General features: G+C 45.8%; 1 protein-coding gene across 2 annotated transcripts in view; it reads left to right on the top strand.

Moving 5' to 3' along the window:
* dab2ipa (DAB2 interacting protein a) overlaps positions 1-14,235 on the top strand; it is a 125,713-nt gene that overhangs the window by 107,689 nt on the left and 3,789 nt on the right. For both annotated transcript variants that reach the window (XM_021605356.3, XM_021605358.3), the window contains 3 exons: positions 11,080-11,232; positions 13,781-13,983; positions 14,132-14,219. In XM_021605356.3, the coding sequence (XP_021461031.3) occupies positions 11,080-11,232; positions 13,781-13,983; positions 14,132-14,219 (444 nt within the window). The remainder of the gene's footprint in view (positions 1-11,079; positions 11,233-13,780; positions 13,984-14,131; positions 14,220-14,235) is intronic.

The following is a 14,235-nucleotide window of genomic DNA, read 5'->3' on the forward strand; positions in this document are numbered from 1 at the left end:
TTCTTTAACCTGTATGTTCATTGTCAGTCAAAAATCATTCAAATTTAGTAGAATAACGACAATGTTACAATGCAAACTCCTTCAACACCTTTTTCTTAGTAGTTTAGGTGTTCTGGCCCTCATATTCCCATAATTTGCTTCTGAAGCCAGTTTTGTAAACAAGGTGCGGGAGTGGAGGTATTTATTTATTAAACTTTTATTTAACTAGGCAAGTCAGTTAAGAACAAATTCTTATTTACAATGACGGCCCTGACGACACTGGGCCAATTGTGCGCCGCCCTATGGGACTCCCAATCACGGCCGGATGTGATACAGCCTGGATTCGAACCAGGGACTGCCTCTTGTGACGCCTCTTGCACTGAGATGCAGTGCCTTTGAACGCTTCGTCCGTGTGTGTGTGTGTTAACTCTTTAACTGTACTAGAATGCTTAAAAGGAATTCTAGTGCATAATATTGGTTATCAGTACCAGGTTTGTTTTGGGGCAAGGAAAATATCAGATATTGGTGTCGGCCAAAAATGTCATATCGGTGCATCACCTTCAACAACACATCTGCCACGCTGATCCTCAACACGGGGGCACTTCAGGGGTGCGTGCTTAGTCCCCTCCTGTACTCCCTATTCACCCATGACTGCGTGGCCTTGCACGACTCAAACACCAAGTTTGCCGATGACACAACGGTGGTAGGCCTGATCGCCGACATCGATGAGACAGCCTACAGGGAGGAGGTCAGAGAGCTGGCAGGGGGGTGCTAGGACAACAACCTCTTCCTCAAAGTGAGCAAGTTAAAGGAGCTGATCGTGGACTACAGGAAAAGGAGGGACGATTACACCCCCATTCATATTAACGGTGCTGTAGTGGAGCGGGTCGAGAACTTCAAGTTCCTTGGTGTCCACATCACTATCAAGCTATCATCATCTAAACACACCAAGACAGTCGTGAAGAGGGCATAACAACGCCTACTTCCCCACAGGAGACTGAAAAGATTTGGCATGGGTCCTCAGATCCTCAAAAAGTTCTACAGCTGCACCATCGAGAGCATCCTGATTGGTTGCATCACCGCTTGGTATGGCAACTGCTTGCCATCTGAGGTTAGTGCGACCGACCCACTACATCACTGGGGCCAAGCCTCCTGCCATGCAGGCCTCTATACCAGGCGGTGTCAGAAGAAGGCCCTAAAAATTGTCAAAGACTCCAGCCACCCAAGTCATAGACTGTTCTCTGCTATCGCACGGCAAGCGGTACCGGACCGCCAAGTCTAGGACCAAAAGGCTCCTTAACCTCTCTAGGATGCTAGCGTCACATCTGGCCAACATCCAGTGAGGTTGCAGAGCGCCAAATTCAAATACAGACATGCTCATTATAAAAAATTTGAAAACAAAACATATTTTACATAATCTTTAAACATAACTTATTGTTAAACTAACCACAGTGTCATATTTATAAAATGCTTTTCGGCGAAAGCATACCTAGCCCAGAACATAGCCCAGTTGACATATTATTACAAACAGTAACCAGCCAAGCAGAAGCGTTACAAAACTCAGAAATAGAGATAAAATTAATCCCTTACCTTTGATGATCTTCATATGGTGGCAATCAGAGGATATTCATTTACTCAATAAATGTACCTTTTGTTCGATGAAGTCTCTTAATATCCAAAAACCGTTTTGTTAGCGCATTTTCTTCAGTAATCCACAGGCTCAAACTCAGTCAAAACAATCAGACAAAAAAATCCTAATTGTATCCGTAAAGTTCATAGAAACATGTCAAACGATGTTTATGTTCAATTCTTCAGGTTGTTTTTTTAAATGATCTATAATATTTCAACCGGACAATAACGTTGTCAATATAAAAGGTAAACAAGAAATGCACATGCGCCTGAAAAAACTCTGCGACACGTTAGGGTCCACTCGTTCAGACTGGTTTTACTCCCTCATTTATAAGAATACAAGCCTGAAACAATGTCTAAAGAATGTTGACATCTAGTGGAAGGCATAGGAACTACAAATGGAGTCCTAAGTCAATGGATACTGTAATGGCATTGAATAGAAAACTACAAAACCAACAAAAAAAACTACTTCCCGTATGGATTTTTCTCAGGTTTCCGCCTGCTAAATCAGTTCTGTTATACTCACAGACATTATTTTAACAGTTTTGGAAACTTTAGAGTGTTTTCTATCCAAATCTACCAGTTATATGCATATCATATATTCTGGGCCCGAGTAGCAGGCCGTTTAATTTGGTCATGCTTTTCATCCAAAATTCCGAATGCTGCCCCCTACCCTAGAGACCCTCTTACAGCTACCCCCCTACTTTTTTCAATTTCCACCTGAAGACATACCCAAATCTAACTGCCTGTAGCTCAGGCCCAGAACCAAGGATATGCATATTCTTGGTTTCATTTGAAAGAAAACACTCTGAAGTTTGTGTAAATGTGAATTGAATGTAGGATAATATAACACAATAGATCTGGTTTAGATAATACAATGAAAAAACCATACATTTTTTATTGTTGTATCATCTTTAAAATGAACAAGACAAAACAAACATTCAGATAGGACGATGGGGACAATTTCAGTGAAAAACATGAGGGCAACAGTACTTGTGCAAAGTTTCAGAATGATAACTTCCAAAATGAGTGTGCTACATGACATTTATCATGAAGTCACCCAGGTGTCCCACACAAGTAGCCCAAATGTACCCAAGTGGCCAAAATGGTGAAGTTATACATTTTGAATGGAATAACTATATACAAAATACCAAAATAGTATTCTAACACCCCCCCCCCCCCCCCCCCGAAAATTGAGAAAAAACATGAAAAAAATATATATACATTTACAAAATAACACTTTCAATATTTGGAAGCCATAGCAGTCTCTTTCTGCTGTAAAGCAGAGAGTCACCAAGCATGTGGTGCATGTGATGGGGTACTTCATTTTGCAAAGAACACAGCGACGTCTCCATGCTGTGCCCTTTTGGTCCTGAGGCACATCCATGTCTGCAGAAATAAATTTGGGCAGATGAACACCACTTGTGGCAGGAGCAAAAGGGACAGAGGTAGAGGGGCCAGAACGTGGTGCAGTGGTGCTGTAGCCAGCAAGCTCCTTGGTGAGCAGCTCTCTGAAGCTAGCTGTGAGATGGAGGGCTTTCCAAAGCTCTTAGCCATTTCCTTGTGTAGGATGAATGCATTCACCACAGCAATGTTGATGAAATGATAGAAGAATGTCTTGTACCATTTCATTGTCTTCTGAAGAACATTGTAATAGCCTATCAGCGCATCTGACTGGTCCACACCTCCCATGCTCTTGTTGTAGTCCTTTATTGCAGTTGGAATGGGGACATTTTTTTGCGGTCCATGCCCCAGTAGCGCTGAGAAAACAGGTGTCCGGCTGGATGAACCAGCTTCAGTGGGGGATGGACACCTTGGCACTGGGGGCTCCCATTCGGAGTCAGTGTCACTGTGAAAGAAAATGTTCAGTTAGAATAGTTTCACATATGCCCTGTATCAACAAGTATAATAAACAGAGATATATAGAGTACAGGGAACATAAGGTTGAATATATTATTATAGACCTGCTAGATCTACTGTCTCATTTATATTATGACAGACCAGCTAGATCTACTGTCTATTTTATATTATGACATTTCAGCTAGATCTACTGTCTCTATTATATTATGACAGACCAGCTAGATCTACTGTCTCCATTTCACTTTTGCCATTGTTGTGGGCCTGCCCTCCCCTCAACAACCTCAAATAGGCTATTTCATGTGGGGGTGGGGTGGGGTGGAGCGGCAGACACACGCATCTCGCCCATGCTCCCTCTAATCCACTATGTATATATACACACACAAACATAGGCTATGGGTCATACACATACATACAAACATACCCCCACCCACAATGTATAGCCAACGTGTACTTTACACATTTCATTAAATTTGTATATATTGCTACTAAAATGTAAAAAAATCACAAATAATATTTTATATTATCAATTTCAAAGAACGGCATAAACATGAGAAGAACTTACTAGTCCTAAACGATGTCCTCTCCGTTCAAAAAATATTATTCCATTTGGGAATCAAAGCTATGCTAGCTAAATGAATCTGTCTCACTTTCCCGATCAATTTCTTCTAAAAATTGTGTGTACATCTGTATATCTATACTTAGATTTAGCTTTCCCTGACTTAGTCGCCATACTGATTGATATATAAACAGCTGAAGATGCGCTTTACCAAAATAGTGCTGTGCGTAACATGCGTGGCTTCCAGTATGAATCTTCAATGGCGAATGACCCTATTTACGCCAGAGTTTACTACATGGGTTGGTCTTCCAACACATAACCATTACATATTGCCGTTTACCTCAGCTCATTGGCTATCGACCAAGCTAGATTTCAAGACGATCAGTGGTCATTGGGTTAAAATACAGTCAATCAACGAAACAGCTGTCATATCATTGGTGCACAATGTCATTACTTGTTGTCTTCAAATCGGTTTCTTTCAGTCAATACGTCCCGCGAAATGACCCACCAGTTTGGTTGTGTTACAAACAACCAGTTGATTGCAATGAAACCAAACATGACTGGATAAAGTCACGTTTAGTGTGTGTATTTACATCGACTGTGTTGTCGAAAATTGAATGAGACGGAATTCACGACACAAGCAGTTCACAAAATGTTTTGTGTATAAAAATGGATTTTATCAAACAAAAGACCATTCATTGTGTAACAATGAGCATTGGGATTGCAAACAGAGGAAGATCATCAAAGGTAAACTATTTATTTTATTGCAATTTGTGATTTTGTTACGCCTGTGCTGGTTGAAATAGTTTTTTTTTTATGGGGCTCTGTCTTCAGATAATCGCATCGTATTCTTTAGCAGTAAATCATGTTTTAAATCTGACAACGCAGTTGGATTAGCAAGATTCTAGGCTTTCGAATCATGTGAGACACTTGTATTTTCATGAATGTTTAATATGACTATTTATGTAGCGATCACCGTATGTTGTTGAATTTAATCCCGCTAACGGGTTCGGTGCGAAGAGAGGTTAATGTCTATTTGGCAGAATTTGGATTGCATGTACTAGGTGTTGCAGGTAGGCAATTAGATTCTGATGAGGAATAACTCTCCATAACCAATGGCTGAACACCAGAATAATAACACACAGAGCCAAGCCTTTAGCGTTGCTAGCCTTATTTCATCTGTGGCCTAGAGGGATGAGCCAGGCGGGATATGACCTCGGTGGCGGTCTCCAGCTCACACTCACTGTGGTTGGTGAAGAGAGTATGGCTTTAATGCCCAATTGTCCTCAATAAGCATTAATAACACTCAGCCTCACTAAGCGAATAGCAAATCACCCAGGGCAGTGAGTCCAGAGGCAGTAACCTACAGGCCTCTGTGCTGAATCCTGCGAACGGAGTAGACAGGCAGAATTAATTGTGTGACTGTGGACACCGGAGTGGTTATTAAATGCATGTTCCACTCAAGTAAATCAGTTTTGTCCCTGGTCTGAATAAACCCTCATTGTTAACAGATGGAGTATTAAACCAGCTAAACTCAACTGCACCCCTCCCCTTGGTAATATTTGGGATCTCTCTCCATGGGTTTGTGGTGGTCGTCAGGTCCCAGCCAGAGTAGGAGGAGTGTGTGATGGTCGCTAGGTCCCAGCCAGAGTAGGAGGAGTGTGTGGTGGTCGCCAGGTCCCAGCCAGAATAGGAGGAGTATGTGTTGGTTGCCTGGTCCCAGACAGAGTAGGAGGAGTGTGTGGTGGTTGCCTGGTCCCAGACAGAGTAGGAGGAGTGTGTGGTGGTTGCCTGGTCCCAGACAGAGTAGGAGGAGTGTGTGGTGGTTGCCTGGTCCCAGACAGAGTAGGAGGAGTGTGTGGTGGTTGCCTGGTCCCAGACAGAGTAGGAGGAGTGTGTGGTGGTTGCCTGGTCCCAGACAGAGTAGGAGGAGTGTGTGGTGGTTGCCTGGTCCCAGACAGAGTAGGAGGAGTGTGTGGTGGTTGCCTGGTCCCAGACAGAGTAGGAGGAGTGTGTGGTGGTTGCCTGGTCCCAGACAGTAGGAGGAGTGTGTGGTGGTTGCCTGGTCCCAGACAGAGTAGGAGGAGTGTGTGGTGGTTGCCTGGTCCCAGACAAAGTAGGAGGAGTGTGTGGTGGTTGTCTGGTCCCAGACAGTAGGAGGAGTGTGTGGTGGTTGCCTGGTCCCAGACAGAGTAGGAGGAGTGTGTGGTGGTTGTCTGGTCCCAGACAGTAGGAGGAGTGTGTGGTGGTTGCCTGGTCCCAGACAGAGTAGGAGGAGTGTGTGGTGGTTGCCTGGTCCCAGACAGAGTAGGAGGAGTGTGTGGTGGTTGTCTGGTCCCAGACAGTAGGAGGAGTGTGTGGTGGTTGCCTGGTCCCAGACAGTAGGAGGAGTGTGTGGTGGTTGCCTGGTCCCAGACAGAGTAGGAGGAGTGTGTGGTGGTTGCCTGGTCCCAGACAGAGTAGGAGGAGTGTGTGGTGGTTGCCTGGTCCCAGACAGAGTAGGAGGAGTGTGTGGTGGTTGCCTGGTCCCAGACAGAGTAGGAGGAGTGTGTGGTGGTTGCCTGGTCCCAGACAGAGTAGGAGGAGTGTGTGGTGGTTGCCTGGTCCCAGACAGAGTAGGAGGAGTGTGTGGTGGTTGCCTGGTCCCAGACAGAGTAGGAGGAGTGTGTGGTGGTTGCCTGGTCCCAGACAGAGTAGTAGGAGTGTGTGGTGGTCGTCTTGTCCCAGACAGAGTAGGAGGAGTGTGTGGTGGTTGCCTGGTCCCAGACAGAGTAGGAGGAGTGTGTGGTTGTCGCCTGGTCCCAGACAGAGTAGGAGGATTGTGTGGTGGTAGCCTGGTCCCAGACAGAGTAGGAGGAGTGTGTGGTGGTCGCCTGGTCCCAGACAGAGTAGGAGGAGTGTGTGGTGGTTGCCTGGTCCCAGACAGAGTAGGAGGAGTGTGTGGTGGTTGTCTGGTCCCAGACAGAGTAGGAGGAGTGTGTGGTGGTCGCCTGGTCCCAGACAGAGTAGGAGGAGTGTGTGGTGGTTGCCTGGTCCCAGACAGAGTAGGAGGAGTGTGTGGTGGTTGCCTGGTCCCAGACAGAGTAGGAGGAGTGTGTGGTGGTTGTCTGGTCCCAGACAGTAGGAGGAGTGTGTGGTGGTTGCCTGGTCCCAGACAGAGTAGGAGGAGTGTGTGGTGGTTGCCTGGTCCCAGACAGAGTAGGAGGAGTGTGTGGTGGTTGCCTGGTCCCAGACAGAGTAGGAGGAGTGTGTGGTGGTTGCCTGGTCCCAGACAGAGTAGGAGGAGTGTGTGGTGGTTGCCTGGTCCCAGACAGAGTAGGAGGAGTGTGTGGTGGTTGCCTGGTCCCAGACAGAGTAGGAGGAGTGTGTGGTGGTTGCCTGGTCCCAGACAGAGTAGTAGGAGTGTGTGGTGGTCGTCTGGTCCCAGACAGAGTAGGAGGAGTGTGTGGTTGTCGCCTGGTCCCAGACAGAGTAGGAGGATTGTGTGGTGGTAGCCTGGTCCCAGACAGAGTAGGAGGAGTGTGTGGTGGTCGCCTGGTCCCAGACAGAGTAGGAGGAGTGTGTGGTGGTTGCCTGGTCCCAGACAGAGTAGGAGGAGTGTGTGGTGGTTGTCTGGTCCCAGACAGAGTAGGAGGAGTGTGTGGTGGTCGCCTGGTCCCAGACAGAGTAGGAGGAGTGTGTGGTGGTTGCCTGGTCCCAGACAGAGTAGGAGGAGTGTGTGGTGGTTGCCTGGTCCCAGACAGAGTAGGAGGAGTGTGTGGTGGTTGTCTGGTCCCAGACAGTAGGAGGAGTGTGTGGTGGTTGCCTGGTCCCAGACAGAGTAGGAGGAGTGTGTGGTGGTTGCCTGGTCCCAGACAGAGTAGGAGGAGTGTGTGGTGGTTGTCTGGTCCCAGACAGTAGGAGGAGTGTGTGGTGGTTGCCTGGTCCCAGACAGAGTAGGAGGAGTGTGTGGTGGTCGCCTGGTCCCAGACAGAGTAGGAGGAGTGTGTGGTGGTTGCCTGGTCCCAGACAGAGTAGGAGGAGTGTGTGGTGGTTGCCTGGTCCCAGACAGAGTAGGAGGAGTGTGTGGTGGTTGTCTGGTCCCAGACAGTAGGAGGAGTGTGTGGTGGTTGCCTGGTCCCAGACAGAGTAGGAGGAGTGTGTGGTGGTTGCCTGGTCCCAGACAAAGTAGGAGGAGTGTGTGGTGGTTGTCTGGTCCCAGACAGTAGGAGGAGTGTGTGGTGGTTGCCTGGTCCCAGACAGAGTAGGAGGAGTGTGTGGTGGTTGTCTGGTCCCAGACAGTAGGAGGAGTGTGTGGTGGTTGCCTGGTCCCAGACAGAGTAGGAGGAGTGTGTGGTGGTTGCCTGGTCCCAGACAGAGTAGGAGGAGTGTGTGGTGGTTGCCTGGTCCCAGACAGAATAGGAGGAGTGTGTGGTGGTTGCCTGGTCCCAGACAGAGTAGGAGGAGTGTGTGGTGGTTGTCTGGTCCCAGACAGTAGGAGGAGTGTGTGGTGGTTGCCTGGTCCCAGACAGTAGGAGGAGTGTGTGGTGGTTGCCTGGTCCCAGACAGAGTAGGAGGAGTGTGTGGTGGTTGCCTGGTCCCAGACAGAGTAGGAGGAGTGTGTGGTGGTTGCCTGGTCCCAGACAGAGTAGGAGGAGTGTGTGGGGGTCGCCTGGTCCCAGACAGAGTAGGAGGAGTGTGTGGTGGTTGTCTGGTCCCAGACAGTAGGAGGAGTGTGTGGTGGTTGCCTGGTCCCAGACAGAGTAGGAGGAGTGTGTGGTGGTTGCCTGGTCCCAGACAGAGTAGGAGGAGTGTGTGGTGGTTGCCTGGTCCCAGACAGAGTAGGAGGAGTGTGTGGTGGTTGCCTGGTCCCAGACAGAGTAGGAGGAGTGTGTGGTGGTTGCCTGGTCCCAGACAGAGTAGGAGGAGTGTGTGGTGGTTGCCTGGTCCCAGACAGAGTAGGAGGAGTGTGTGGTGGTTGCCTGGTCCCATACAGAGTAGGAGGAGTGTGTGGTGGTTGCCTGGTCCCAGACAGAGTAGGAGGAGTGTGTGGTGGTTGCCTGGTCCCAGACAGAGTAGGAGGAGTGTGTGGTGGTTGCCTGGTCCCAGACAGAGTAGGAGGAGTGTGTGGTGGTTGCCTGGTCCCATACAGAGTAGGAGGAGTGTGTGGTGGTTGCCTGGTCCCAGACAGAGTAGGAGGAGTGTGTGGTGGTTGCCTGGTCCCAGACAGAGTAGGAGGAGTGTGTGGTGGTTGCCTGGTCCCAGACAGTAGGAGAAGTGTGTGGTGGTTGCCTTGTCCCAGACAGAGTAGGAGGAGTGTGTGGTGGTTGCCTGGTCCCAGACAGTAGGAGGAGTGTGTGGTGGTTGACTGGTCACAGACAGTAGGAGGAGTGTGTGGTGGTTGCCTGGTCCCAGACAGAGTAGGAGGGGTTTTTAGAGAACACACCAGGGGGCAGGTGAAAAGACGGGTTAACATATTGACTGACTGAACCATTTTGCTATTAAACAAATCAATCCCATAATTTATTAAAATCTTCTTTATCAAGGTTTTATTGACTTGATTCCACATTCTCGTGATTCCTTAATAACATTAAATAGACAATTCCAGGTGGATAATTCACCAATGCAAAAACAACCACCCCTGTGTCTTCCCCTTGCTTCACATGTGTTCCTCTGATCCCCCTAGCTGAATACACTGGCTCTGCTCTACTCCTCAGTAGACACTGGCTTCCCATTCAAGGGCATGAGTACTCAAATGGACGTCAAAGCTTGTTCTTTATCCATTTAAAAAAAACAAATGCTTTGACTCTAGTGTTCCATTTGTATATGTGCATTTGCAGGGCACTACAAAAAAGAAACCAAGCATCACACGGTTCTTTTCCCTAAATGCCCTTTCCCCTCCGTGTCACATTCCCTCAATTCCATTCCAACCCCTCCCTCCACACGTGCACACACAAGCTCCTGTTAGGCCTACAGAAATAACTTTCTATAAAAATATATGTAACTGATGGGATACACAAGCTACATTCCTTACAAATGATGACAGTTTTATCACAAATTCAAAATGGACAGGTTGATTGAAGTAGGAAAATGTGTTCCAACAACAAGCGGCAGTTTTTGAATAATTGCATTCCATCTATTTTCCGCTTAAGCTACTTTTCGAACTGCTAGTGCCATTTAGAATTAGCCTAGGCTATAACCCCCCAAAACATACAGGTTCCACACTGACAATATGCAAAAACATTAGTTTGACTAAGACAAAGAGTGTATTTTCATCAGAAACTTTAAGCATATGCCTACTCACCAAACAGATGTCATGGCCTTAATTCATCACTATGCAGTGTTCAATGTGGAATGTTCATCCATTTAAAAATTCAAAAGAACAGGCAGAATAAACTAAATTGAACGTGTGTATATTGAAAATAAGATATTTTAAATCTCCGTTTCAAATTATCCCTCTTTGAGAATAACTGCTCCAGGCATGAGATGTGCATCACTTCACACTGGCAACTTTATTCATTTGGATAAATATTCTGTTATATGTTATTCTTATATTACATCATGTTTTTTTTTACTATAAAATAGGTGCCTTGACTGTGATAAGGGCTCAGGAATTAAGAGCGTCTGTCTACTAAATGAACAAAACAAGGCTATGCCATTACACAGCCATAGAGTTCTACAAGCAGGTTACTGCCTTTTTGAAGATTGTGTTTCAAGATATAATATAATAACCAGTTGATATTATGGTTTCAATAAATTCATCTTACATGGCACTTTCTTTTTTATTGAGGCAATTTAGCTATTAGGATTTGTTTGTAATGGTTATGATAAATAAGGCATTTTTGTGATCTGTTGGCATACTGTATAGATACAATGTGTTCTAAAAATATATATTCTCAGTTTGACTACTCAAAAAAAGAAACGAGTACTTGAACAGCCAAAACATGTCAAATGGCCATCCCTATCCTATTGTAGCTTGTGATTTTCATCATGCAACATTTATTTACCCTACCTCACTTCTTCTAACAATTACTTACCAGACGGCTTGTGTGTGTTGTGTGTGTGTGTTCCACCAGGCGTCCTCCCCTGTGAACCCCAATGCCCTGGACCGTACTGCTGCCTGGCTGTTGAATATGAATGTGCAGTATTTAGACCATGAGGGAGTTGACCCAGATACCAAGCACAGGGAAGACCTCAGAAACAAAGAGGAGCTCACCCAGACTGAAAAGGTAATGTCTAGCATCTTGTAAAACCTAGCATCTGCTACAACGCAACATCGCAATAATATTCAGCACAGCTACTCTACTTCTCTAGAGGAGTAGCATAAAGTCAGAACATATTCATGGTTATTAACATGAGCTATCAATACGAGATTCTAAGGTTGTTATTAATGAAGTGAAAGTGTTGCGGAGCCAAAAGCAAAAAACGGACAGAGGCACTGTATATCTCCCTACTAGCAGGTCTTGATTTGAATGCATGTGGCTATTAAAGGGTTATTTGCTGCTTAAGTGGTATGAAAATGATACTGTGTGCAGAGAAGCACCATGATATACTGTATACTGGTGGTGAAATTATAGTACAGTATACGAGTTGAATTAGCCTCTCTATTCTGACATTGTTGAAATGTAGGTAGACTGACAGGTGTAGGTTGACGTTTATTGACATGAATCTTGCCCTGGAGGCAGAACTTAGTGATTTCCACTAGGTGGGCCAGCTGCAAAGTCATAATTGGCTATGTTGTAAAAATTCAAGAAAACTCAAATGTGCTTTTTGGTATTAAATTAAGGTTAGGCATTAGGCTAAGCAGTGTGGTTAGGGTGAGGCATTAGGCTAAGCAGTGTGGTTAGGGTTAGGCATTCGGCTTAGCAGTGTGGTTAGGGTTAGGCATTCGGCTTAGCAGTGTGGTTAAGGTTAGGCATTTGGCATAGCAGTGTGGTTAGGCACTAGGCTTAGCAGTGTGGTTAGGGTTAGGCATTCGGCTTAGCAGTGTGGTTAGGGTTAGGCATTCGGCTTAGCAGTGTGGTTAAGGTTAGGCATTTGGCATAGCAGTGTGGTTAGGCACTAGGCTTAGCAGTGTGGTTAGGGTTAGGCACTAGGCTTAGCAGTGTGGTTAAGGTTAGGCATTAGGATAAGCAGTGTGGTTAGGCATTAGGCTTAGCAGTGTGGTTAGGGTTAGGCATTCGGCTTAGCAGTGTGGTTAGGGTTAGGCATTCGGCTTAGCAATGTGGTTAAGGTTAGGCATTAGGCTAAGCAGTATGGTTAGGCATTCGGCTTAGCAGTGTGGTTAAGGTTAGGCATTCGGCTAAGCAGTGTGGTTAAGGTTAGGCATTAGGCTAAGCAGTGTGGTTAAGGTTAGGGTTAGATGTTGTGGCTATGCCAGCTAGACCATTCTGCAGAGCTCCAGGGCAATATTCATGACAATAAATGCCAATCTGCTAGATGAGTATAGGCTGAACTGCACACACTGAAGCTCAAGAGAAGATTTATCTCAACAGGCAAGTGTGTGCCCTCCCCTCCCTCTGCCAATTTCCCCAGCTACTCCGATGAATTATACACCAGCTACATATTGCACTTGAACACACTTACAAGCTGAAGTTACAAAACTACACGGACACATTTTCATCACACACATTGGATTTCAATTTGTAGATGTTTTTAAGAGGTGTTTTAGTGATTATTTCACAGTTTTCAGGTCTGCCAAAGTGAGAACCAAACACAAATCAAACTTCTGTTCATTATTGTTGACAATTACTACCTGTAAATGCTCTTTTAGTTGAAGGGCTCTTTAATCTGTTTGTATTAAACATACACAATACAGTACTCAGTGCTGGAATGTAATATTTGAAGAATTTCTCATATTTCAATCCCTATGGTTTTAGACCGGGCTCTGTCTACTGTATGGTTTCTATGGAGTCTAGTTGGTACATTGCACAACAGCAGTGTCTTTTTTTAATAGTTTGTTAAATGCTGTGGGATTTTTTCAGGAATATGTTTGTGGATCCACTTGCTTGCAGAATTTCCCAGAGACAGCAGAAATGTACCTGAAAGCTTTGCAGGATCCCACATTTGAACCCAAACCCATTTGGACCTAGCATGACTAGCAGCTTTGACTTGATTGTGTACCTGAGTTTTCATCCATACACTTGCATGTAAATTACAGTAGTTACTCCACAGAAGATGGTATGACTACTCTTCTGTCAGCAGTTGAGCCCAAGAAAAACAGAATCATTTTTATTTAATTTTTTTTATTTTACTAGACAAGTCAGTTAAGAACAAATTCTTAACTCAGCAAAAGGCCTCCTGCGGGGACGGGGGCTGGGATTAAAAATTAAAAATTAAACAAAACACACATCACAACATGAGAGACAACACTACATAAAGTGAGACCTAAGACAACAACATAGCATGGAAGCAACACAACATGACAACAACATGGGTAGCAACACAACATGGCAGCAGCACAAAACATGGTACACACCATTATTGGTTACAGTCAACAGCACAAAGGGCCAAGAAGGTAGAGACAACAATACATCACACAAAGCAGACACAACTGTCAGTAAGAGTGTCCATGATTGTGTCTTTGAATGAAGAGATGGAGATACAAACTGTCCAGTTTGAGTGTTTGTTGTAACTCGTTCCAGTCGCTAGCTGCAGTGAACAGAAAGCATAACAAACAACCACAAACGGTCTCTTAGCCCGCTGAATGGGGGCTGCTTTGAGAATGACAAGTGTGTGTGTGACACTGGTCTGTCTGCCACTCTGTCCTGTGTCCAGTACCAGCAGGAAATAGCCATCCTGCAGGACAGGCTGTGTCAGTCAGCCAAGAAGCTGGAGGAGTATGAGTGTCATCTGAAGGGCCAGGACGAGCAGACCCAGACGATGCTGCTGGAGTACCAGGCGCGCCTGGAGGACACAGAGGAGCGTCTGAGCCGGCAGCAGGACGACAAGGAGCTCCAGATGAAGAGCATCATCACGAGGTGAGGTGTCCTTTACCTACCAGTGCAGACTGGTGTGATTTTAAATCGGAGGACGGGCTCATTGTGGCTTGTTATAATGTCTGTGGCTGAATAAATGGAACGGTATTGAACAGCCATCAATACAAACATATCTTTGTTACTCTTTCAGGCTGATGTCAGTTGAGGAGGAATTGAAAAAAGATCATTCAGATATGCAGTCGATAGTGGACTCTAAACAGAAGATCATTGAAGCCCAGGTGAGTGTTTAGTGTC

This window comes from Oncorhynchus mykiss, chromosome 6, assembly GCF_057628025.1.
Source record: "Oncorhynchus mykiss isolate SJ-2025 chromosome 6, ASM5762802v1, whole genome shotgun sequence".
In the NCBI taxonomy this organism is placed as follows: domain Eukaryota; kingdom Metazoa; phylum Chordata; class Actinopteri; order Salmoniformes; family Salmonidae; genus Oncorhynchus; species Oncorhynchus mykiss.